The sequence below is a fragment of the Thermobia domestica genome, chromosome 12 (genome assembly GCF_964235325.1).
Source record: "Thermobia domestica chromosome 12, izTheDome1.hap1.1, whole genome shotgun sequence".
Lineage (NCBI taxonomy): Eukaryota > Metazoa > Arthropoda > Insecta > Zygentoma > Lepismatidae > Thermobia > Thermobia domestica.
In genome coordinates, this window is record NC_137465.1 from 216,457,028 (window position 1) to 216,484,420 (window position 27,393).

General features: G+C 36.9%; 1 protein-coding gene across 1 annotated transcript in view; it reads left to right on the forward strand.

Annotated features, from left to right (window-relative positions):
• The window catches only part of LOC145667034 (uncharacterized), a 238,964-nt gene that overhangs the window by 123,278 nt on the left and 88,293 nt on the right, over positions 1-27,393 (forward strand). The window contains exon 6 of the mRNA XM_081734727.1: positions 2,035-2,294. Coding sequence (XP_081590853.1) covers positions 2,035-2,294 — 260 coding nt within the window. The remainder of the gene's footprint in view (positions 1-2,034; positions 2,295-27,393) is intronic.

The following is a 27,393-nucleotide window of genomic DNA, read 5'->3' on the forward strand; positions in this document are numbered from 1 at the left end:
GTGGACAAACACCGTGCTCATGGGTTTTCTCGGGGTTCTCCCGTTTCCTCCCACTTTCTTCATTCCACCATTTCACTCATCTCTCATCATCACCATCTCCTTTAGCCTAACCGGCATATCCGTGGGACGTAAAACTTAAAGATTTCATTTCATTTTCTTCTTTATCCTCATTCAAGATTTTCAAATTTCATCCTATTTTTCACTGAAAAGTATCTGTAACTCAACAAGGAAATAATTATATATGATAATTAAATTAAAATTCATCGTAATATGGACCATGACAAACACTTTACCATTTTATATCGTAAAGGTCAGATCCACTGGTATTGTAACAGAGTTGTACTTTAGCGATTGATCACGGAAATTCGAACTCCGATCAGTGATAACTTCTAACTTCACAGCCTTGTTTTATTACAAACATAAACTCTTGGAGAGGAGGGCGTGGATCGTGGGTCAGAGTTGATGACAATGGATTTTGGTATGCCAGAGTGGGTCATGGTGGGTGATGCGTCTCAAGTTTTCATTTACCCACACCATTACTGGTACATACTGCACAAAGGTGCCTCCAACGTTGTAATTGAGACACACGATCAGTGCATTTAGAATCTCTCTCTCTCTCTCTCTCTTCCTCTCTCCACATCCTCTTGTGTCTCCATCTACAGCAGTTTGACTGTTTTGTTCTCTTGTTAAAGTATGGCTAGCCTTACAGGATGAGCAAAGCAGAGAAGGAAAAAAGAAGAGGAAATAAAGTAGAAGAATCGGGTAAAATAGTGTTGACAGAGTACGCGGGGTAGTCATGAATTCGCACGTAGTTCGTCTGTAAAACCATCAACTACGCTACCGTGGTTCTTGTTTTCCTCTCATAATTGTCCTTCGCGAACTGTCAGCTCCTCTCCGTATAGTTTATTCAGAAGAGGATAAGCGCATTGTGACGTCATCGTAAATTAAAAGTTATAAAAATTAGCTTAACAGCAGTGTGACAAAGAATTAGTAGATTATGTTGTGCGAGCTTAAAACTTAGTATAAAAGCAGTGCGTCAGGAAATGAGTAGATTATTACTTGAGACCATAAAACTTAGTATAAAAAAGTGCTTTAAGAAATAAGTAGATTATATCTTGCGAGCTTAAAACATGGTATAAAAGCAGTGTGACAAGAAATGAGTAGATTATGTTTTGCGAGCTTAAAACTTAGTATAAAAACAGTGTGACAAGAAATGAGTACATTTTGTTTTGCGAGTTTACAATCAAGGAAGCTTATTGAGCAATTTTATGAAAAAATACTGAATATTAGAGTTAAATGAAAAACATAAAACATATCAAATCTTCAGAGATGGTCTTTCCGAGATAAATCTTGAAAATTATATTCTAAAAGCTTCAGAGTGTTAAAAGTTTATTAATTGTTTCCTCTACATAAAATACGAGTATGTGAAGTTCAAGTTAACGTATTTGTTGCCAGAGTTTATCACTTACTGCTGATTTCTGTAGTAATTGTTACAAGTACATGGTGGCACTATTGTCGACTAAAATAGTTGAATTTCGCACCGCATCTCTATCGATTTGATGAATGATTTAGCTCTAGTAGTCAAGAGCAGTACAGACACATAGTTGTGAAAGTTACTCAGCATTAGGCAGAAATAAAATCTTTAATTAATAACTTATAATAGTAAAGTGTTTTGCCTTATTTTGGTTTAATAGCTCATAGGTAATGTATGTTAACGTCCAGGCAGGTATTTTTACTTACCTTTATTCGTTTCTGCATTATAAACGAAATTGTTAGCTATAGTGATTAATTGTTATTGCAGTCAAACTTGGATAGTGTGACCACAAGAGAACGCAAAATTAATCCTACTTAATCCTACATATCGAGCTTTTTACTTAGCAGTTTGAAATAGCTGATGTTTCACTTAAAGAGGTAATATTGAAGAAGACGATTTCCAGTAATAGATGTTTCTCATTTAACCAGGTCCGACGTATCTGACGTTTTTCTTACACGTGCAAAATGATAATTAACTTCTTTTATTGTTTTTATCTGTAGATGCCAAATTCTGGGTCGGCCGCGGAAGCAAGCCAGACGCCAATGGCATCCGAGTTCCTGACGAAAACGGCAAAGAACTTCCTTTGCGAAGGTACGACAAGAAGACCATCGTGTTGACCCTTCCAGGAGATCTCACTGTCTTTGACATTGATTACATGAGTGTCTGGTGCGAAGCCTTCACTGTAGACTTTGCTCATGTCAAGATTCCTAAGTCCCTCAACGTGCCACCGTCCTTGAGAATGCTCGGAGTTTCCCCACAGGTAAGTTCAAATATTTAGCTTTTCCTTCTTTCTTGCAGGGCGATAGAATGTTCCTCCCTACAAGAAATAGCCCTGTTTCGCAGAAAAAATCGAATGAAGCAATGGAAGAAAGACAGGAAGTATGTCTTGTAATGTGTAACGTTTCCCGTTCAGAGAAATACTGAACATGCGAAATCACATATTGGCCCTCTTTTACATAAGATACAGTTACGATCAACAGTTTTTGGGATTGGGTTTTAGTACATACTTGTTTAGTGTTATTATTCAGTTCAAAATCTTTTGTCGTCTTGAATTCTGTCGAAGAATTTGAAGCTTAAGATATATAAAACGATAATCGTGCCTATTGCGCTGAAACATGGTTGGTCGCTTACTCTAAGGGAAGGACCCACACTGAAAGTATCTGAGAAAAATCCAGAAAAGAATATTTGGACCCAAGAGGAAGGGGAATTGCGGAAATTTCATAATTTATACCGTGTACCAAACATTGTTAGGATCATCAAGTGTAGGAGGCTCGGGTGGGCAGGTCATGTACCCAGAATGGAAGAAAGTAGGAATGCTTTCAAAGTTTTAACTGGAAATCCAATCGGAAAACGACCATTAGGAAGACCTAGGCGCAGATAGGAGGACAATATTAAGATAGATCTCGCAGAAATAAGAATACAAAGTAGAAAATGAATCCAGTTGGCTAAAGACAGAAGTCAATGGAGAACGTTTGCAAACGTGGCATTGAACCTTCGGGTTTCATAGAGTATAGAGTTAGTTAGTTAATTGTATCCCAAGAAACGTTGGCTATGATTATTATATCGTGCGTTTTCTTCTTTCGCCGATTGAGACTGAGAGCGCGGCTTATTAACGGTAATTGTGTAGGAACTGGCCAAGGAAATAACCCATTTAGCATCGGCAACAGGTAACATTATCGGCAATAGATAACAACAATATATATTCTTTATTTATCCATTGATTGATACACAATACAATGCTTGCACTGAACTTAGAGACCTGCACGGGCGGGCCGACTCTATTATTTCTTTGGGCCGGGCCGGGCTTGGGCGGGCCGATACTGATTTCTCTTCAGGTCGGGCCGGGCTGGGGCCGATTAATTGCAATTCTTTAATAATTATTGACATTCGTTAAACGATAATTAGAATAAAGGCAAACGTTGAAGAAGTGTGCCCGTGAAAAATGTTACAAAATGAAACTTCGAAAATTTATCGGGCCCGGGCCGGGCATGGGCCAAGAATTTTTAAAAACTTATCGGGCCGGGCCGGGCTCGGGCCGAAAATCTTCAAAACTTTTCGGGCCCGGGCTGGGCCGGGCCTACGTACATTCGGGCTGGATTGGGCTCGGGCCGAAAAATTCGGCCCGTACAGGTCTCTACACTGAACCCGTATTCGAAATTAATACACATAGGACAATTGCATTCTAAAGAACAGCAAAGCAATAAATTGTCGAAAAAAGTTCTCACATTGCGTATTTCGATCAGGAGGTCCGAATGTAGTTTCGCAATATTCCCGCGCGTTCCGAGCAGCATTGGCCGATAATAACCGGGAAGATCTATCGGCCAACAGCGAGAAGAAAATGAGAATTCGATTTTCATTAAATTTTAATTATACAAAATTAAAATACATTTATTTGTTCCAGTTCTAAGGTAAAATAATATTTAAAATGTTAATATTAGATTAAGAAAGACAGGAATGCTAAACACTATTTGGATTAATTCTACTACTTAGGAGTCCGAACTGGGTTTGGGAGCCAAATGCCATATCGTTTTCCGATACTTATGAAGACGGGAAGAAACAACACATGGTATTTACATATGAGACATTCAAATGAATATTTTCCATTCTCATTTTCCAGCTACAAATACCTTAATTGCATTATAAGAAACACATTCCTTTTTTAGTTTGTATTTTTCCGCTTTTATCATATTTGTGTGGCCAAATTTCTGGAACTCTGTGTAATATTAGCGAAAGTAAAGGAATTGCAAGTTGATTAGATTCATTTGAGTTCTAAAAGCAGAAGTTATCATTAATTGATGTAGGCTCTTTGCAACACTTTTATTGAACCTAGCGTGGCAAATTTATGCGTCGTTTGGGCTTGATATTCTGAATAATACAATGAAATGAAGTTGAAAATAATATCCAGCATAATTGTGATATAGAGCTTTAAGTTTAGTGCATCAGAGTTGATATTCTATTTGATGGGTGCAGGGGCGAAGATTTCTCTATATCTTGGAGGGAGAGCATTCAGATGTGTGTTTGGTAGCAGATAAGAGTCTAAGAAACCATATACGAGAATTTTAAGGCAAATTGCCTTCGAATTATGCTATTGTATAATCATAAAAATATACAAAAAGCAATACATATAATAATAAAAAGTACATATAAAAATACACATTCATAAAAATACATGAGAGTCCAAATGAGTACTAAGGGGTCCCGGGTTCCAGGATCGGCGCCCATGGATGGGTATGACAACCACCTTCAATTCAGAAGATACAAATCCGAGTGTCGGTTCGAACACGATTGTTTAGGGGGAGGCACTGTGACTTAGTGGTGGGATCCCTCTGGTGCATGGGGTCCCTGGTCAGATCCCGGTGAAGTAAGTTTGTGGTAGACAACATCATATTCGTGGATTTTTTCGAGGTACTCCCGTTTCCTTCCACTTTCTCACTCCACCAATTCTGCCGTCATCATTCATGTGCCTTAATCATTGTCTCCCTTAGCCTAAAAGGCATAACCGTGGGACGTTAAACTGAACGATTTTCTCGAACATGATTTTAAGGACTTAGGTGAAGCCTTATATAACCTCAGCGCTCGAAAGGGACGTTAAGTGAAGCCTCATATGACCTCAGCGCTCGAAAGGGACGTTAGGTGAAGCCTCATATGACCTCAGCGCTCGAAAGGGACGATAAGTGAAGCCTCATATGACCTCAGTGCTCGAAAGGGACGTTAAGTGAAGCCTCATATAACCTCAGCGCTCGAAAGGGACGTTAAGTGAAGCCTCATATGACCTCAGCACTCGAAAGAGACGTTAAGTGTAGCCTCATATAACCTCAGCGCTCGAAAGGGACGTTAAACTCTAATTAATCAATTAGTCAACCAAACAAAATTATGGGCTCATGTCTCTATATAATCCATTTGTCTGATAGAGATTTTTTTACAGATCTAAACAAAATTTCATGTGTTTATGCTCAGTTCCAGGTTTAAAATGTCTTGCTGGTATCAAAGTCTACTAGGATACATGCAGCCAAATATTGGAGGTTTACTTTTTTATTTATTTGATTACTTTTTTTGTTCCACCAAGTACTGCAGATCCAGCAAAATATCGTACACTGAGACCAGCAAGAAAGTTTAAACCTTCAAATTTGCGTATTGATTTTTGAATGATATGTTTTGTATTTTATAATGTATATTCTTGTACATATATGTATATATACTTATATTTAATTTAGATATGCATGGTAGTTTATAAATATTCATAATACAGGACACACTCACTTTATAGCACCAATTGTTAGAGGACAGTAGTTGATTGTTGTTATCACCTTTCACGTTAACAATGTAGTGTGGCACTAAAAATAGAAAATAAGTTGTGTTTTTTGTATGTAAATATTTACATTTGTGTAGCATTTATGTGTAAAAAATGAGGGAAAAGGTTTTGTATTTGCACTTACTTAACACTTTTTAAAATTGCACCGCATTTAAAGTAGAGAAAGCACCAACTTCCTAGATTGATTTTAAGGCAAATCTAACTAGAAATGCCAACTATCCTGAATACCTCCCAACGAAATCCAACATAAGAGAAATTGAATACTACATTTCTAGTGAGATGAATAGGAAAGAGGTAATGATAAATACGAATTGAATACTATATTTCTAGTGAGATGAATAGGAAAGAGGCAATGATTAATAGGAATTGAATACTATATTTCTAGTGAGATGAATAGGAAAGAGGTAATGATGAATAGGAATTGAATACTATATTTCTAGTGAGATGAATAGGAAAGAGGTAATGATGAATAGAAATTGAATACTAGATTTCTAGTGAGATGAATAGGAAAGAGGTAATGATGAATAGGAATTGAATACTAGATTTCTAGTGAGATGAATAGGAAAGAGGTAATGATGAATAGTAATTGAATACTATATTTCTAGTGAGATGAATATTAAAGAGGTAATGATGAATAGGAATTGAATACTATATTTCTAGTGAGATGAATAGGAAAGAGGTAATGATGAATAGAATTTGAATACTAGATTTCTAGTTAGATGAATAGGAAAGAGGTAATGATAAAATAACAAGCATAAGGAGTATAAAATACTTCTAACCACATTTGATTTCAGGGCAAGGTTTTTATATTGTACGTACAAGAATTTTAGGAATGACTCCCCCCAAAAAATGGATCAAACATTGTGATCTTGGTCAAGAATTTTAGCAATAATCAAAAAAATGCATCAAAAGATTGCGATCTTGACCAATAATAAATTTCTGGATCAGGGACCACAAAATTTTGAACAGCCCCTAAATCGAGTTTTCGTTTTTTTTTTTCGGAACAAGCACTCCATACTGAGTTATGTGATAGTTTGGGTTTGGCTATATGAAGTTCTCCAGATATAAGGCCTACAAGAAAATTTTTGATTGAAACATATTAGATCTTTTGATTGGAACTCCTTCGAATATGACAAGAAGGAAAAAGTAAAAAAAAAATACCCATAGAAGGCACTGGAAAATAATTACATACTCCATTTTTTTTTTTAATTTGAATTCAAAGTTAAACATTTACATCCAATATGTAAAGCTCTTCGGACATTGAAAATTGCTCTAAATAATATGCGCATTTCAAATAATATCAATCCAGTAATAACGCTGTATGGGAGATTATTTACGTTACAATGTTAAGAGAACTCTGTGTAGTGGTATTGAATCATGAACATTTCCAGTAGATTTTTGCCAGAACAGTTGAGGAGGGGAAAAGATAAATTTGGGGAGGAGCTAACTTGAGTTTACCTCATATTCATAGTTTTTAGTTCTTAAATGCTATGAGTTTTCTGTGGAAACAAAAGCATTTGAAGTGCATTGAACAATTAGTTCAGTTTATTGACTTTTATAGCTCGGAAAATTGATAGAAAAATTGAATACAAAATAAGTGCGTAATTTTAACCAATCAATATAAAGCATGCCTACCTGCAGAAGACAAAATCATCTGGAACTTTCATGAAAAGAAAAAAGAGAATACTGAAGTGTCCAGATAAGAACAATAAAAGAATTCAGCTTTTGCTTCCCATGAAATAAAATATAACTGTTTCTTGACATACATTTACCTAAATAAAAAAAACTGAAAATTTCGGAGAGGCTGATAAGTTTAGAGGGACTCCTCCCCTTGACACTTATACATACGGACCTGGATCCAGCAATTTAATATACAGGATTGTCCAAAAGTGTGGAAACACTCAGACAAAAGGCAGGATTTTAAAAGAATTGCAAAAGTAACACTGTATGTTAATGGTACAGTTGGGGGTAAAAACTGTAGGACATGTGACGTCGATAGCTGTCATCTTAAAATCCACATTTCGAATTAACTTTCATTTTCTTAAATAAATACCTTGTTCTTGTCTAAATTAACGTTTCTCAGGAATTGAATGTTGTGTTTGTTTTTGTTTTATCACTTACCATAAAGAAGTTATGATGGTTGTTTGGTTTTCACAATGTCAGTCACATACCACATATTTTTCCCGATTAAAGGATGTGTTCGATGTGTTGTGCATTCCGCTGATTTGTCAGTCATTTTTACTCGTTCATCCAAAACCTTGCTCAAAGTGTTTTCAAGTATGCTTGCGCACTCGTTTGTTATGAGTTCCTTTAAATGGTCAGTATCCCGAATTTTCACTGAAAACACAACGAACATGAGATTTCCTCAAATATAAAAGTCTAGGGAGTGAGGTCAGGAGAATATGTTGGCCACTCCACAGCACCACATCTACCAATCCACGATTTGGGAAACTCCATATTCAAATATTCAAAAACTCAATTTCCATAATCTTGTTGGTAGAATTCAAGAAATGTCCCATCTTCAGATAAGAGAGATGGCAAGATATTTTCTTTGAACATTAGACGATGCTCGATTGCTGTTAAAGTATCGTTGATAAACCAAGAACCCATAATACGAGTCCCCATAAACCATCACTTCTCCAGGAATGCCAGCATGTACGTCACACTAATGGAGATTGATGTTCGACCAGTAGCGAACATCCTGTATGTTCATCTCACCAAAAACTTAAAAGTTGGCCTCATCTGTGAACAGGACATCGTAAGCAAAAGGGGGCTGTATTTGCTCTATTGCCCACTACGCGAATTCAAAACAGCAATCGGAGTCATTCTCCAAGAGGTGCTTATGCACTTGTAGCTTGTAAGGGTGCCACATACGCAAGGACAAAACATGTATGATGGATGTGCAACTAACACCACTTTCGTAGGATAATTGACGAGTGCTTCGATTTGGACTCTTGCTAAATGCTACCAACACTGCTATTGACGTTGTTTCGTAAGTCGCCATGAATAACCTGCTTGACTTTAATCTGTTGACCACGAACCCTGTTTCCCTGAATTTCTTGATAAACTTGCTTACTGTCGAATGGCTAATGTGTGCCCTAATTGAGTGACGGTTGTTAAAATTATCAGCAACGTCTCATGTTCATCGTTCTCCTGACATCAAAATAATCTCAATGAGTTCTTCTTGTCATAGCCATGTTATCTTAGTCACCTGAAACAATACCAAGAAAACAAAAATCAGTAATAACTTCGTTATGGTAAGTGATAAGCCAGAAATAAACACAACATTGAATTCTTCCTGAGAAAATTTCATATCAGAAGAAGGTATCACAGCATATGATTTCTGTTTAAGAAAATAAAAGTGAATTCAAAATGTAAGATTTCAAGATGCCTTTGATATCACACGTCCTAAAAGATTTTTCCCACCTATACTACTAATCTACAGTGTTACTTTTGCAATTCATTTAAAATCCTGCCGTTTATTTAGGTGTTTCCACACTTTTAGTTCACCTTGTAGTACCCAGTGTGTTTAATAGTAATAGATGTTAATGTGACAGAGAAAGATATATTGTTCAAAATACTATTATACTCAGTTAAACATATAGCGTTGTTTTTCCTGCGTAATATATTATTGAGCACGATTATGTGCAATACATCATAACCATTCAACTTTCTCCTCTTTTCTCTACTTAAAAACCTTGCTCTTCATTTAAGAAAATCATGATTTCATTTTTTTTAAAATTTATGAATATTTTGGGATGTGCCTTCCCGTTTCTTAGAGCAGTGATTTTAAGTTAGGTAAGCATTTCGATCCTACATGACAACAACAGAAAGATATTATACTACCCATGATTTACTTTACTCAAAAACCGAAATTGGTTAATGCACAAACAATAGAGACATCTAAAGAAAATACTGTCATTAGTAGCAAAAAAGTTAACAGTTTCTCAAAAGCAAATGTAACATTACATTTTTAAGCTTCTTGAGATTATATATCAAAAAATTATTTTATATATACGTATAGTGCTACAATACATTCTAGATTAGCATGAATATAAATTCTAATTCCTTACGACAAAAAGATCAGAAACGAAATATTCTTCAAATTCTTTAGTAGTTTAAAAGTGTGTTCTGTTCCAAAAGTTATAATTATCTGCACAAAAATAAAGAAAATGTAAGATATTGAGTAGTGAAACCAATCTTACAGGCACAAGTTGATACTAAGGAAATGATTATACAAGTCACACTGAGATAAATTACATATGATTATCATTAAAATTATATCATACGATATTTAAGATAATGATGAGGTATCATCAATACTGTAATCATCTTGCTTCATTTGGGAAAATAAGGTGTACATTAAATTCATATTCTCACTGCATCTTTGGTTTTTCCTTTTTCATTGCAGAAAAGAGAGCTGCCCCTGTTCCAATACAGCGGAACAGGTGCACAAAACAACCAATTATTTGGTTTCCCTGTTCCATCCTCCAATCCTGAAACCAATCACCCTAATTTAGCCTCTCGTAGAAGCTTCCAAGTAGATAATAGTTTTACTAACAGCTTTACCCGTCAACAACCTACTCCTTTTGGTTTTGCTAATCCTGTTCCATTTCAACATCACATAAAAGCTACAACCCATAAACCACTTGCTCCAACAACTTATAAACCTCATAACCACCAAAAATATGCTTCTTTCAGATCACCTCAGCAACAATCACTATCTAATTTTAACAATGCTAATAATAATAACAATAACAATAATAACAATGGTCAATTTCGACAGTTTACGCATGCTTCTAACCAATTTCAAAACCAGTACCAACAGCAAAATCCACAGGTATTTCAACAACAGCAGCGTCAGTTACAAGCAGGCTTTACTAACCAATATAACAATGCCGATTTTTACAGACCATTCCAAAACCATAACCCACAACCCACAGTCTTCCTAGCCCATATCCGAAATCTTCCCTTGAGTAACGATCCTCAAATACCTCATCGGCTCCAATCTCAGCAATCAGGAACAGACACAGACATTACGCAACAATACAGAGAACTCCAGAGGGGAAGCCGCGGGTTCAATTTTGGCGCCACAAACACTCAAGTTGCCAGCAATCAGGGCTACAACAATGGAGGATCGTTCAGCCGTTTCACACTAAACACCGCTAATGGACCAAACAGGTCATTTATTCAATACAGTGAGGAATAACAATAATAAGAAAGGTTTTCGTAAACATATATACTAATGTAAAACAAACAATTCATCTTTCAAAATGATTTTTGCATTTTTGAATTTTTTACGTAATTATTTATTGTTGATATATATATTTTATTTTTTACATATTTTTATTTTTATAGCGAAAACAACAACACAAAGTAGGTACTGTGTGTTATATGAGGTCACAGATCTATTGTTTTAATCTCTTGTTAAAAAGACATGGACCAAGTCTGTACGGTTAGTCTATATTTTCACATAGTTCAGCTTAAGCTGAAAGTTATTAGATTCTGGTTAGTGATCTACGTAGAGAAGTACAAACGTTTTTTACTGAACTAAAACTGAAAGACCAGTCATGACAGACAATTTTTGTTATGTCAATACTATAACTATTGTTATTATTACATTTTATACAGCTTCAATTTAATTTATTTACACTTTTTCTACAAATATAAATAAATGAATATTTATGTTTATATGTGTATGTATTGTTTATCCACATAATTTATTTGAACTAAAATATATATACTATAAAGATACAGTAAAAATTGCATGTGTAGTAGTGTTTGCATTGTACATAATACAAACATTTTTAGACCAACTTTATGTCTGTGTCTGTTCACTGGTGTATGTTCAACAATTTTGCAATATTTCTATGTAGTGTTTTCTTATATTTGACTGAAATAAAGAAGTTTTTGTATAGCACCTGTTTTACCGCACGCACTTTCACAATCACCACCTTGTTATTTATTTATGAATTTACTTAATCTTTAAAAATGGATTTGGTTTATATTATAACATTTAATATTTATTTTTTGAATATATACTTACGTAAAGAATGAATGGATATGTGTGTAGGATAGCGTTCCAGCATGTGTACTGAATTGCAAATAATGTAGTTACGAGTATTCTCGTGAATTAGGCCACTAAATACAATAAGGAACTACACCACAATGGATGCGTTATAATTTTGTCCCTGTTCGGGCGCCAATAGTGGTCTGTATTAGATTAGAAATATTTGAGGATAAAAGCATAATCAGGAAGTCAAGTCAAGGTTAATCATATTTTATGCATAGCAATTCTAAAGTTGTTGATGTACATATTAAGAAGCAACAATGCTTTGAAGAAAATTTAAAAAGGGTGATTTCAGCATAGGGTTGGTGTACTATTTACTGGGTGTATACACCGCGCCCATGTCCAAAAGGCCATAATGAAAGGTGTGGCTTATACATATAACAAACGATACTGTAGCATTTACAAGATGCATGTGTACTAAAAGCATGAGTCATCATCATTGTTCCTGGGTTACCAACGTCTACCATTCAGTTACATATGAGTAGTAGATATTGTTGATGGTACTTGCAAAGAAAATCTGTGTGCATAAAAATTAAGTTTGTACGGCTTTAGACGTAATTTATTTATTGCAACTCTTCACTCAAATAAGATTTAAACCATATCAGGCTAGTTATGACTTGTACATAGTGTCCGAAATCACCCGAGTTTTGAGTACCACAAAAAGCAATGTCAGTGAAATTTTAGTTATGGTATTTGTACGAGGGTCGTTCCGAAAGTCATTTTTTCACATAGTTTCTACTATTCATTATGCACTTTTGCCAACGATGAACCAGAGCCTGCATGCCGCGCTTGTAAAAATCGGAACCAGCTGACGCTAACCACTTCCTTACAGCTTTGATGTTCCAGCGTTATTTCCAAGGCATTACAGCGGACATTCAGCTTTGTTCACAATTTTCTGGTCGTTATCCGGCGATTAGCACGGATGAGTTGATCAAGACGCTCTTCATTGCGAGGGATGACAGCTGTGCGGGGTCAACCCGGTCGTGGCTTGTCATGAACACCCTTTTCACCGATCGCCTCATATTGCTCATATCTATTGTATCTTCTCCATAAACCTTTACCAAGCGACGTTGGATTTCAATCATCGCGATTCCTTCAGCAGTGAGGAATTCAAACACACATCGTTGTTTTATACGCACATCCATATCAGCTCCATTTTGGAACAGTTCTATGTTGACGCCAACTACCGCAGAACAACGGGACCAACTGCAAATAAAAGATGACTATTCAAGCATTAGCATTACACCAACGACATCTGGCACGAACATACAAAGTCAATACAAACAAATAGGAGGCATTAATTTCGGAACGACCCTGGTAACAATGCTTTTATGGTAACAGGCAGAACTGTCTTATATCCTTGTTTTCAAGTTGAGACTGGTATTCCTGCGTTCAAGGTCATATGGAGAGTTTCAATTATGAAGACATGGTTGGCGTGAATAGTTTCAGTTACACAATAGAAAAATAGTTGGTGACATGTGTGACGAACATAAGTGACGAACGACCACACACCAGACAAAGACAAGGTAATGACTGCATTTAGAGATCGCTTTGGCAAGAGTCTGCCTCGTAAAGCAGTCCTACTTGATTGGAAAAATGCAAATTTGCTTTAAGATGTGTTTAAGACAGACCGCGTAATGCATGCATAAAGACACTTGAGAAAACATGTGATGCCATATATCGATCAATTACAATGTCTCAAATTTAATCACTTTGCAAAAGAGCAGCATTTCTGATGTGTCATGACAAACAATACATGACTGCATTGAAAAAGATATGCATATGAAAGTGTTTAGACCGATATTTATGAATGGATATTATCTGTCAATGACATGAAACCGTGATTTCCTCATGAGTGTTATTTCAGATAAATGCTCGATATCGTAGTTCACAAAGGAGAAAAAAGTATTCTAGTCTAAGGAAAATCTTCATTATGTGCAGAAGTTGGAACGAAACTGCTTCATGTTATAACATGGGTCGGCATGACATTATGATATTTATTCGAACCTTTTGTTTCATGAATATGTAAATGGATATTCTTGTTTACACGTTACAAAGATGGTTAATCAAGTTCAAGACAAGGAAATCTTGGAACTTGGGCTCCATCCTATTTTGCTCTCTAGATGAGTGATTTAAGTAACGAACATTTTTTTAAGATAAAGGATTGGGCGAAGTTCTCCAACACCTTCACTTCCATTGAAATTGCCCCCACGGAACCCGGACTTGACAATGCCAGACACATCGTTGCGGAAAATAATCAAGTAACATGTCTCTCATCGTCAGTCCAGAACAAACGAAAAATTGCAAGAAAATGTTGAGGAAGTCTTTTGAACGATAGGTCCTCAGATGCTCCGCAACATGTCAAGGAGGACATGAAGACGTATATATATATATATATATATATATATATATATATATATATATATATATATATATCTGTATATACAGCATGACGGAGCAGGTGCAGCTCTGCTAGACACACAATTCGAATATGTAAGTTTTCAACTAAGGGATGTGCTAAGTAAATAAACTAAAATTACAGCGGCATTGCTCTCTCAGATACTTAAACCTAAGGGTATGGGATTTCTTGGACACCTTGTAGAAACATTCGTATTCAACATGAAAACAAATAACCTTCCACAAAACAGGTCGACAAGAGAAGGAATAAAGATTCCGCCGGACACACACACACACAAAAAGGATGAACTGTGTTGGCTACAAAATCCGAAAAATAAAAATACACAAAATGTCATCGATGTGAGGCAAGAAGCCTCGAAACCTTTAGAGCAAAGAAAAGTGATTTTCTGATAGTTAAAATAATAAAAACAAAGATATTCGTGACATGTATTTAACAAAAGCTATCATCAACAAATTTAACAAAGGTTATTAACTCTGAATGTACATATTCAAGAAAGCGGACGGTACAATTCTCACGGATACGGATAGTATTTTGAATAAATGTAAAGATTTCTTTGACAATTTGCTGAACAAGCAACCCCAAAAATAAATAAATAAATAAATAAATAGGGAGAAACTGCAATGTATAGAGCAGAACTGTATATTCCAGAGCCTAACCGAACAAAAATAAATCTTGTTATAAAGACATTAAAGAAACACGATCTCCGTATGTAGACGAAATTCCGGCTGAGTTAATTTTAGTTGAGTGCGAAAGGCTATGAAACGAGGTACAAAACTCATTCTCCTCATCTAGAACAAGGAGTAATCGCCACAAGAATCATTGTGTCAATTTACAAGAAGGCGACAAAACTAATTGTAATGATTGTCGAGGTAGCTCTCTTTCATCAACATCCTATATAAATCCTCTCAAAGATACTGCTAGCAAGATTGACCCCATATACAGATGGAATTATTGAAGATTAGCAGTGTGTATTTAGGCGAAGTTGATCAACTTACAGCCATATATTTAACATTCGTCAAATACTCGACGAGAAATGGAAATATAATAGAGTAATTCGAGAGGAAGTGAACATAGTTAGCATGAAAGTGAAAAAAATCTTACACAGAAATGGTAGCACAGCTGATTAACAATTATATATGAACAGGACAGACCTTCTGCATTCTGATAATAAAGTATGGTTCATATCGTGTCTCAAGTAACGTGCACAAAAACAAATGAATCATACAAGATAAATTATTTACTTCACCCCACACGTGGGGGTGAAGCGAATATACATATGAGGTAAAGTGGTGAGAGGAAGTGTCCTTGACATAATGTAAATAACAAGATATAAACTGCTTAATAATGAGTATACAGCTAACGAAGAACATCTACATGATGTAAAAGTACATAAGCTATTGTTGTAGAAATACTTAAGAGGCAAATAGACATACCGACCCAAGATCGTGTCCAAAGTACCGTCTCCGGAGCATTGAGTTGTCTGACCTTACAAGAAAGAGCACACTATTTGAGTTTCCAATAGGTCTTGAATCCAAGTTTCTCCTATACGAGACTCTGGTTTGGAGGACAAATAAGAAATAGTTAGATGTAAATATGTTCTTTGGTTCATATTGTATACATGGAATGATTAACAGGACTAATCACATCACCCCAAAATATGTTACTTCACCTCATCTCGTCGTCTTAATTTCAAAACATGTTTTGTATCTTTATGTTCGCAATATATTGAGGTATGTCTATATACATGCGTACCTAATAATCGCATCATGCTGCTGTGGAAGTATTGGATACAACACAATTACTTAAGGAAAGAATTGCCCTAGTTTCTTACTGTTAAATACTATCATAGCAACAAAAAAAGGCTACAACTCTACTCACCTTCCGTTCAGTTCGTGCTCGCTGCATTCAATAATTCGCTTCTTTCCTCTGCACACTACCTTCTCCGTCAGCCACAGACTCAATACTGAACATACAGGGGTTTTGCAAGGTCATCACCGATCACGCTTTGTTGTCGCATTTCATTAACCTTAACTCTATTCACTTCACCCCTATGGTCACTCCCCCCCCGAATTACTCTATTCCGATGCATTATAAAAGATTATTTATTGGTTTCAGATAGGCCTACAACTCCATTAGAAGGGAAACATTGTATAACATTCTTACCAAATTTGAAATATCGTAAAAGCTAGTTAGATTAATTAAGATGTGTTTAAATTAATCCCAAAGGGAACTCCGAGTATTGAAGATGCTTGTCCATGAGTTTTCATGTCAAGAACCTGAAACAGGGAGATGCGTTGTCGCCATCAGTGGCGGATCCAGGGGGGGCGATGGCCCCTTTCCAAGAAGATGATTTTTTTTTATTTTATATATAAATAAAACCCATCACAAGAGTTTGGAGCTCTTAAGAGCAGCTCTAAGTAGCAGTATTACAACCCACCGCCCCCCTCCCAGAAGTCCGTCCTGGATCAGCCCCTGGTCGCCATTATTATTCACTTTTGTTTTAGAACATGATATGAGGAAGGAAAAGATAACCAGGGCCTACAGCTGAATGGCGCCAAGTTATGGAGTATGCTGATGATGTAAATTTGACAAGGGATTATACAAGGACAATAGAAAAAAATGCAGACAATTTATTAAGCTCCTGTAGGGACTTGAGTTTATAAGTAAATGTGGAGAAAACTAAATATATGGAAGTTTCCGTGACCGTAATACTGCCAGTTATGAAGACGTTAAATATTAGATAATACTTTCGACAGTGAATACTTTCAAATATATGTATAATCACCATTAAACCAAAACAACTTGATGTAACGGCCCGAATTTGTGTGCCTGAGCCCCTCCACGCCATCTGTTAGTGACTGGTGAAACTACGTCTACCCTAGCGACGAACGTGTGAATCGCTAACCGGCGAATCGGGAGCTTTCTAGACTTAGCTGCCGTCACGTTTATTTACGTAACTCCCCAGTTTAGCCTCACGACGTTCGGTGGACGCCGAAAATTGGGGGGAAAAAACCGGCCGCGAATCGAACCCGGGACCTCGCGGACATGAATCCAACACTCTATCCACTAAGCTATGATGTTCCCTTTACCATCAATTAACCAAAATCAAAGGAATAAAATTTCGACTGAAAGTAGGAAATCCGTGTTGTTATTCAGCACAAAATCTCTTTGGCTTCGCAAATCCTGTTGAGGAATTTGAAGCTTAAAATACATAAAATGATAATTATCTCTGTTTTATTGTATGGTTGAGAAACATAGTCGCTTACTTTAAGGGAAGAACACAGACTGAAACTATTTGAAAATAAAATCCTAAGATGAAGATTCGAATCCAAGACGGACGGAAATGGGGGAATGGTGGGAACTTCATAACGAGGAGCTGCATAATTTATACGGTTTACCTGACATTGTTAGAATCATTAAATCAGAGGAACTCAGGTGACCAGGTTATGTAGCCAGAATGGAAGAAAATAGGAACGGTTTCAAAATTTTAACTGGAAATCCAATCGAAAAACGATCATTAGGGAGACCTAAGCGCAGATAGGACAATGTTAAGATGGATCTAGCAGAAATAGGAATATAAAGTACAAACTAGATCCAGTTGGCCAAGGACATATCACGATGGAGAACTTCTGTGAATGCGACATTGAACATCCGGGCTCCATAAGCCATAGAATTAGTTGGTTAGTTACTATATCTTCACAGTAAGTACACTTCATAGGATTTGTGAAAAATGAAATGAAATTTTTGAGTTTTACGTCCCAGGGTTATGCCCGTTAGGTTAAAGGAGACGGTAATGATGAGAGATGAATGAAATGGTTTAATGTAGAAAGTGGGAGGAAACGGGAGAACCCCGAGAAAACCCACGCACACGGCGTTTGTCCACCACAAAGTTCACTTGGCGGGAGCAGGGTTTGAACCCCGGACCCCAAACACCAAAGGTGAACGCTCTACCATTGACATAGGATTTGTGATCGTAGTAAGCTGATCGAATCCTATATCCAATATTGAAGCTACACAGTTGCAATACTTATAAAAAAGAAAGTAAAGCTCCACACCAGAGATATATTACTGGTTACTTATTTGACATGAAGAGATAAAGCCCTAGGCTTATCCTAACACCTAGTTCAACCAAGCTACAATGTAAAAGAGAGGAAAGGAAGTCATTCCAACTACTCAAGAAAACACATCAAGCAGTGATTTGCAAAACGAAGGCAAGTACTAAACAATTTTCCTAGCCCAGTCTGAGTGAGAGTACTCGTTCGGTCGTCTGATAGATTTCAAGAACGACCAAAAGCCCTATACAAAATTCATGGACAAAATAGGATCATCTGCAAGTAGAGTCGAGCACCAGACGAGACGAGACAGAGCTCTTCAAATAGAAACAAATACATTTTTCGAGACGAGACATCACTTTTACTAGGGATGCGCACGAGATGAGACGAGACATAATTTTCTTCACAAAATACGAGACGAGACACAGCTCTTCCAATAGAGAAATATACATTTTCGAGTCGAGACACCAATTTTACAGCTCATTTTCTGAGACGAGACAGCCTAAAATATTGTCTCGTGTGCATCCCTAACTGTCACGACACATTTTCGAGACGAGGCTGACCCAAGTCTTGTCTCTTATGCAATTCTATTGCTAGATCTGTTTCCCCCCTGTGCTTTAAGGATCACAGGATGAAAACCCATGTTTTCTTTTTGCACTTTGCTTCACTGAATGACACCTAAGAGTCAATTCTTGTTTTTTTTCTTTATTCTACGCTGAAAAACATTCTTTTTCCTGGTAGAAATTGAAAGTAGACGAGTGAATGAATCCAGAGGGTTTCTGATTTTTTTTATACACTTATATTCATCGTGTCTATGACAAAATGACAATTAATTTAAAGAGCCCCTTAACTCCGAGAATTCCCCGCATCTTGGTCTGATGATCAATGAGCACAATGTAGTGTTATTTAGTACGTCCATATACGTCCAAGTACGCACTATAATTACGTCCATAAACGAACTATGTACCGGTATGCAGTAGATGTGTATATGCTCCATCGTACTGTACACATAGATGCATGCATCTCCAAGTCTTCCTTCACATGTTGTGTACCATGTGGGGAGTAATTGAACAAGCATGATTGTCTTACGACAGGGGTCCTTACCAAAACAATCTCTAAACGCAGTCATTACCCGTATCATTGTTTGCCCTGTGAGAGGTTGTTCGTGCACCCACGAGCATGCCACTAACCATTCTTCTACTGCGTAACTGTAGCCACTCATATCAGCTATGAATTCACAATGAAATCATTTTCGTGACCTTAGACACAAGGATGCCAGACAATCCTTGAAATCAAGGATGAAAAGCAGTGTTATCTGTGACCATGAAATCATTGTTAGCAATACCACAACAAAAATTACGCTGACATTGTTTTTTGTGATACTCAAACCTACGGGTACGGGAACTTGTCGAACACCCTGTATAGATACATATGTTGATTACAAAAAGAGAAGGCAGAACAATGACATTTCTAGTACACAAACATCTGGGTGCGTGATGATAATTCCTAATAATAAACACCCGTGTGTGGGGGTTTCCTCGGGGTTCTTCCATTTCCTCCCACTTTATTCATCCCACCATTGCATTCATTTCTCACCATTGACGTGTCCTTTAGGCTAGCTGACATAAGCGTAGGACGTAAACTGAAAAGTTGTCGTTATCACGTGCGCTATCACTTACATCCAGTAACGTTCGCATATGACAGGAAGTAACATAAAAAAAAAACACACACACACACACACATTATGTATCTGTATCGTTTCTATTAGTGTTGGTCATGAGGCGAGACGAAAAGAGCAATAAGGTTTTCTAATCAAGTCTCCGAAATTTTACAGAATTTTCGTTTCATACCTCTCTGATCTTTCTCCTTTAGTTGCGAAAATTTATGTAGTTAATTTTTGGAAGTAACGTTGGTAAAATTTTATACTTACTAGTAGGAAATTCAAATGTTACATAGACATAACTTTTGAACGTAATTAGCATTTAAAAAAAAAAAAAATCTCCAGCCATCCTTTTGACAACATCCGTACCCAAACGAGCATAAAATTCGTTTCCCTGCACAGCATTACAACTGATTTTAAGAATGCGAATTTCTGCAGTATTTATGAAAGGCAAAAGTACTAAGCGTATGAGCTGCCGACTTCAAGCCACAACCACTGTTGTCCATGATACTCGTAAATTTTCTGTTTTACTCATCTCATCTCAAATTTATAAATCTACTTCTCAGCTAGTGTACATACACCTCCAATTTCTATCTTCCGGTACTCCCAACAAGTGGTTACAACAGGACAGTAGCTAAGGACGGTCAGAGAGGGCTAAGCCCCCGTGCGAACACTTTGAGCTTCCTTTTCAATCCAGTTCTTTTTTTATATATATGTATGCATGTAAGGGAAATTGAATCCCCTAGAAAAGAAATTTCATCCCCCCGTGTCTTAGTGTCGTGGCTGCAGGCCTGGGTTAAAATCACTTCATAACAACGATCCACTCTCATAATAGCACGATTTTTATCACTTCCCTCATTTTTTTAATCCTTTGTGGTCAAGTAATGGAGGAGTAGGAAAAAAGGGATATTAAATGGTTAACAAAACACAAAAACATTTCGGAAAAATAAAAAAAATATAAGCAAGGTGTAGAGCAGAAGGAGTTTTGAATAAAATACTCGGAGTTTGTTTCCAACCGACCGATGTTATTCTATCGTAAGTACCAGCAGAAGTGTTTGTTCCTGTCTTAGACTGAATAGTATGTAATATGCAGCGCAGTAGAGTAATTTGGGTTATCTAACTTAAGGGGCATCTGAGCTACTCTATGCAATTTGAACCTTCAGAACGTGTGACCACCCAAAATCCCCCATTGAATTGATTTTTTTTTTTAAAAAAAAAAAGGGCTTAGTACGCGACTAGATGTGATGAAAATCTGTGTACACATTTTGATAACTATAGATGACTCCTTTCTATGGGAATATGTAATGACAGACGGACACACACACACGTACGTTCTTTTGGGAGCTCATGTGGTTCGGATTCCACGTTAATCAGTAGGTCCACGTCTCACATAGCCTCGCTGCTGAAAGGGACGCTAAACTGAAATTCAACTCAACGTACGTTCTTTTATATATTAGCAAGGATTCCTGGAGAATGTGACAGTTTTTTTTTCTAATTCTATAAATGAAATTAAACATACGTAGTTATTAACATATACAACTTGCTTTACGTTGCAGTCCAGAAATTGGAACATTACAACATGATAATGTAGTCCCTATAAACTAAACCTGTGACATTACGGACTACAATGGCTTATAGCCGATAGAAAGGGTTTTAAAAATGAAAATGAAATACTTCAATCCAACCTCCCATGATTAGGCTATGCCCTTTTAGGCAAAGAGAGACGATGATTAAGGCAAGTGAATGATGATGGAAGAATTGTTGAAGTGACAAAGAAGGAGAAAACGTGAGTACATCGAGAAAACCTACGGAATTGTTGTTGTCCATCAGAAACGTACTTAGCCGGAGGTCGAACCAGGAATCCCACGTACTATGGGTAAGCGCTCAATCGCTAAGCCACCGTGCTCCCAGAAAGGCTTTTTTGGGGTGGTATTTATTTATATATTTATTTATTATTTTTAATTTTATTTAACTAATCACCAGATACAGCTCAGAGGCCATTTCACACTGGATATCTAACAAACAACAATGGAAAGAATTTGGGGAAGGTATGGGCCAGGGCCTGTTTAGTAGGTACCATTCCGGCATTTGCCTGGTAAGACTGAGGAAAACCCTGGAAAACCCCAGTCCGGATGGTCGGCAGCGGGAATCGAACCCGCGACCTCCCGAATGCGAAGCCAACGCTCTACCACTTCAGCTAATTCGGTCGGAACATTACCCCACACTGCCTTTATTCTAAACTTCTAGACAGAAGTTTGATATCTCTTAATTCAAATATTTTCCGAATTATTACCTCGTGATACTGGTTCATGTCGCCCATGAGACCAAAAATATTTCGTCTCGTCTCATCTCGTCTCGAATTAATATATATATATATATATATATATATATATATATATATATATATATATATATATATATATATATATATATATATATATATATATATAGTTGTCATATCGAGTACCGTCTCATGAGCAAACTCTAGCCGAAACAGTTAAACACATTCTTCAACTAGAATCAAACCAAGAATATACCCGCACACCACACGCCAATACAGAAGCACAACATAGACCCCTTTAATTTATGAATCTAATCTGATATCTTACATAACAAAATTTTGCTAATCTTACATGTATGCTTACATGCTAGAAAACTTCCCAGCAACCAAAGCACTTGGAATAACGGCCCATTCGTGAGCCTAAGCGTGCTCCAGCGCCATCTACTAGCGACCTGGTGAACTACGTCCAGTCTAGCGGCAAGCACCTCGTCAGGTGCATCAGGAGCTTTCAAGACCCAGTGGGCCGTCACGTGACTCTCCAGTTTGCCTCACGACGCTGGGTGGAGGCCGAAAATTGGGAAGCACAGATCGAGAATCGAACCCGGAACCTCACGGGCATGAGTCCAACACTCTGAACATTAGACTACTGTGTTCCCCAACTTCCCAGCAACCCCTCTCCTAAAGTTATCAAGGAGCTTAACGAACCTTTGACATTTTTTCATAATAATTGGCATATTACAAGTAACCTGATTCTAACGATACTACGCTCATTTTCTCAGTAATCCATTGTTTTCTATGCGTAGTTTCGTGTGGGAGCAAATGTAACTTTTATTCCATGTTTTTTTTTTTTTTTTTTTTTTTTTTTTTTTTTTTTACGACTGGGAGAAAGATTATCTAAGAAAACAGTAAGAAGGAGAAAAAGAGGTAACGTTTATGCTGTGACCCAGATTGCTTAGCGCTCTGGAGAAACTAACCACTTCAATACAGTGAAAAATCATTCCCTCCTCTGTGTCATTAACATATAACATTGAGTAATAAGCGTATTGCTATTACCTAATTCCCAATGCGGCTTCTGTGGTTGTCAGTTGAACGTCAGGAACTAAAACCTAAAGCATAACCGCTTTCAGAGAGTTATTAATAACACGGCGGGTGGTTGAATGCGTTTCGTACACATAAAAACTTTTATTAAAGCTGAAAATTTTTCACTTAAACGAAAGTTACGAAGAAAGTTTTCTCATCTGGTTCATTTATTTAACAAAAGTTTACAGTGTAAGAGGTCAATCAACACTGGAACCATTGATAACAAACGACAACCATCATGAAATGGGAATTGAAAGGAAATCGGCCAGAATCTGTATGGAAAGATACAATTCCAGTGGTGAATCTGCCAGAACCCAAACTGTGATAGGTATTTCATAAGTTTAGTATAAACTTTTAAAAATATATAAATAATAGCTTCATTTTTTTTTTTTTTTTGACAGTCAAAACACTGAGGGGGCCAAGCCCCCGTCCTCGGGCTACATCTGTCACCGTACAATTCCGGTAATTGTCTAATCCAGCGTTTCCCAACCTTTTTCAACTTGCGGCACACTACGGGTGTTACTTGGATTCTCGCGGCACACTTATAGATATTAATTGTAAATATAAAACACAGTGGTATTTTTTCTGTGATTATTGATCTCCTTCTCACAGGGAAGAAAGCTCGATCACTGGTTTTTCTCCGTGGTAAACCATTATGCTTTTTCTCATTCTAATTTAAAAATAGAAAACAATTGCAATGAAATATTGGACTCAAGTTTTTTTTAAAAAAATACGTTTTGTTTTTAAAAAACTGTATCCAACCTTTTACTAAGAAGGAAGATCATTAAATAACGAACGAACAAACAAATCTCTTTTACTTTTAAAACACTAATGTAGGTAATTTGTCGAAAGGTTTGAATGATATTTTAAATTTTTAAGTTGCGAAATAGTCTGCAACAATAAAGAAGCAATAATGGTCATCACAATGACTTCAAATACTTTTATCAATATTAGAAATGTACAGAACAGTAACACGGTATGAAACTTAAAATTGTAGATTCATAGTAGAGGTTCATAGTAATGTGAAATACAAATATACATTTTTCCCTACGTTTTACAATTTGATTGCTATAAAATTAATAATTTTGTTTCGATTCGCCGCGGCACACCGGTTGGGAAACGCTGGTCTAATCTGATAGGTCAGAAGAGAATTCAAAGAAATCTCAATCTAATGGTAGGACACCAGATTGGAACACAAGACCTAGTTGGTAGCGAAACACAAGGGTAACCTAACCCCTATGTCTCTCCCTCTCTCCCTAGTAACTTAGGAGTAATATAAAAGCTGAAGCAGCGAATTAGAACGTCATTTGAGGCTGCCGAGGGGTTGGCCCTTGCCCCCTCCTGAGATTGAAATAAACATGTAGAAGCATAAGCAACATGTTGCCCACAAAGATGAGAAACTTAACGGTCTCGTCTCGGAAACGCAACAAGAAACTTTTCAAGTGTTCCGAGCAACATTGGCAGGCGGCACCCAGATTTTCTTCGGAAGGTTCCAATAATATAAAACATTATGTAGTATCGAACGGTGTTATTCTACAGGCAAAACAAAAAATAAAATAAAAAGATAAGTAGCTAATTTTTAAGTACAGGCAACTATATTCTCCGAAAAATAATAATAAATAGATTGCTTTCCAGCTCCGTAACTTAGATTTTTTTCTGGAGGGCAAGGAAAAATACGCGTATCTAGGCACCCTAGAAAAAGTTGCTTTTCTAATTCTTGGGCCCCCTCTTTCCACCTTTCTCTTATTCTTTATGGGGACCCTGGAGCTTGTGGGCCCTCTCGCACGGCAACGTCTGCGGGGCCGTTAGTTACGCCCCTGGGCCCGTTCCATAAATGACAAATTAATTAAGGGGACAATATTGACAAATCTTAAAGACATACGAATAAATATTATTTCTAGGGTCCCTAATAGTAGACATTTTTTACTGTAATGGGCCCATGACTCATTTTTGTTTTATTTACCTTTTCTGTGCTGTTTTGTTTATGTAATGTAGTGAACCTGTTTGATGCATCGTTTATAATTTCATGTTCGTATATGTAGTAAGAAAATTTTGTCTTAAAATGGGGCCCCTCGGGCGGCGGAAAGCTTCCTTGGGGGCAGTTGCCACCCTGCCACCCAAAAGTTACGGCCCTGTTGCTTTCATCAGAAAAGAAATAGTAGAAATGATGAGTAAAGTCAAAACTTTGGCCTATGTCAGGTATTTCTCCTCTAAACAAGGATAGTTTTATTTAAGAAAGTATATAAATGGATGTCGAATTACGAAATTTGGGGAGGGTCAGGACTTGGTGATCCCCTCCCCCCAGGCCCGTGCTGGCCCACCGGGACACCGGGACGTGTCCCGGTGCGCCCTCCGAAATATCACAGTATAAATAAAGGTACAAGTTTTTAGTAATAAATTCTTACAGTTTTATTGGTAAAGAACCCGTGAAAGGTGCAGTGCGCCCTTTACATTAGGCGCCCTTCCGAGACCACATCAAAGATGAACGATTTTATTTACTCTTCTGTATAGCACAGTTCTATACAATAAATACATACAGTTACTATTGGCAAAGAACCCGTGAAAGGTACAGTGCGCCCTTTACATAAGGTGCCCTTCGAAACATCACATTATAGATAAATGGTTTTAGTTAACCTGTATACCAGCGTTGTATAATAAATTCAAATACTGACTGGTAGTACAGAACCTGTGAAGAATACAAGGCGCCCTTTACCTAAGATGCCCTGCGAAATATCATTTTATTTTTTTTTTTTTTTTTTATTTTATTCTTCTGTATTTCAGTTTTGTATTGTGAATTCATACAGTTGCTATTGGCAGAGAACAGGTAAAGAGTATAAAAATATTATAAAGTTATATATCTATAAAACAAAACAATGTGATACATCAAGAATAGTTCGGATAGTCAAACGTACGATGCATTTATGTAATACTACACTGACACTAGTCTCTAATTTACGATTTTTACCGCATCGAAGCTTTCACAGTCTTAATATGCATCCATATATCCGAGCATATTGATTGTTCCTATGTGTTTTGCAGCAGTGTTCGGATAATCAGTACCTGTTGTATTTCTGAAATATAGCTGTATTTATTTCCGTAAAATGTCTTCCTGTCACCACGGCATGGCGCGTCCTGAGGTTGTGGATCGAGGAGAAGGTCTCTAGATACAGAGGTTAGCTGCGAATATACTGAGTAAGTAGTCGCGGACAGACAAGGGGTGATAATCCAGCTTGAGAATTTGGTGTGAGGCTAACAACCTCATCCTGTAAAAAAAGGATTGTTCAGATAAGTTCGGAGAATTCTCGGATCAGAACTGATAACATGGCACGAACTCAGCAAAGTAAAATCGACATGAGATTTGGAACAAGAATATTAGAAGTCTCTATGGGAAAGGCGAGTTAAGATTGTAACGAGTGTGTTTAGAAATAGAGGATGGACCTAGTGGGATATCAGGAATTTAGATGAGAAGGAAATGGAGAAATCAAGTCGGGAAATTTTACGTTCTTTTACGGGGAACAAATTAAAAATTACCAACTAGAAACAGGGCTTTCCGTTCACAAATTAATACGTAATATCAGTAATTGCATAGGTTGAATTTGTTAATGATAGGTTTTCTTTTACTTCTCTTAACGGTCGGTGGTGTAATATTATTGTTTTAAATGCACATGCCCCAACAGAAAATAAGGATGGCGATTAAAAAAATACAGTTTTTACGAAAGAATAGAACGGGTATTTGATCATCTCCTGCAATACCATATGAAAATTCTATTAGGTGGTTTAAATGCGAAGGTAGGGCGAGAGGGTATTTTCAAACCGATTATCTATAGGGAATAAATGTTTGCATAAGGAAGGTTGTGACAACGGCGTTAGAGTCGTGAACTGTGCAATATCCAGAAACCTTATCGTGAAGATTACAAAATTCCAACATCGCGAAATTCATAAATATACCTGGACTTCGTCAGATGGAAAAACACATATTCAAACT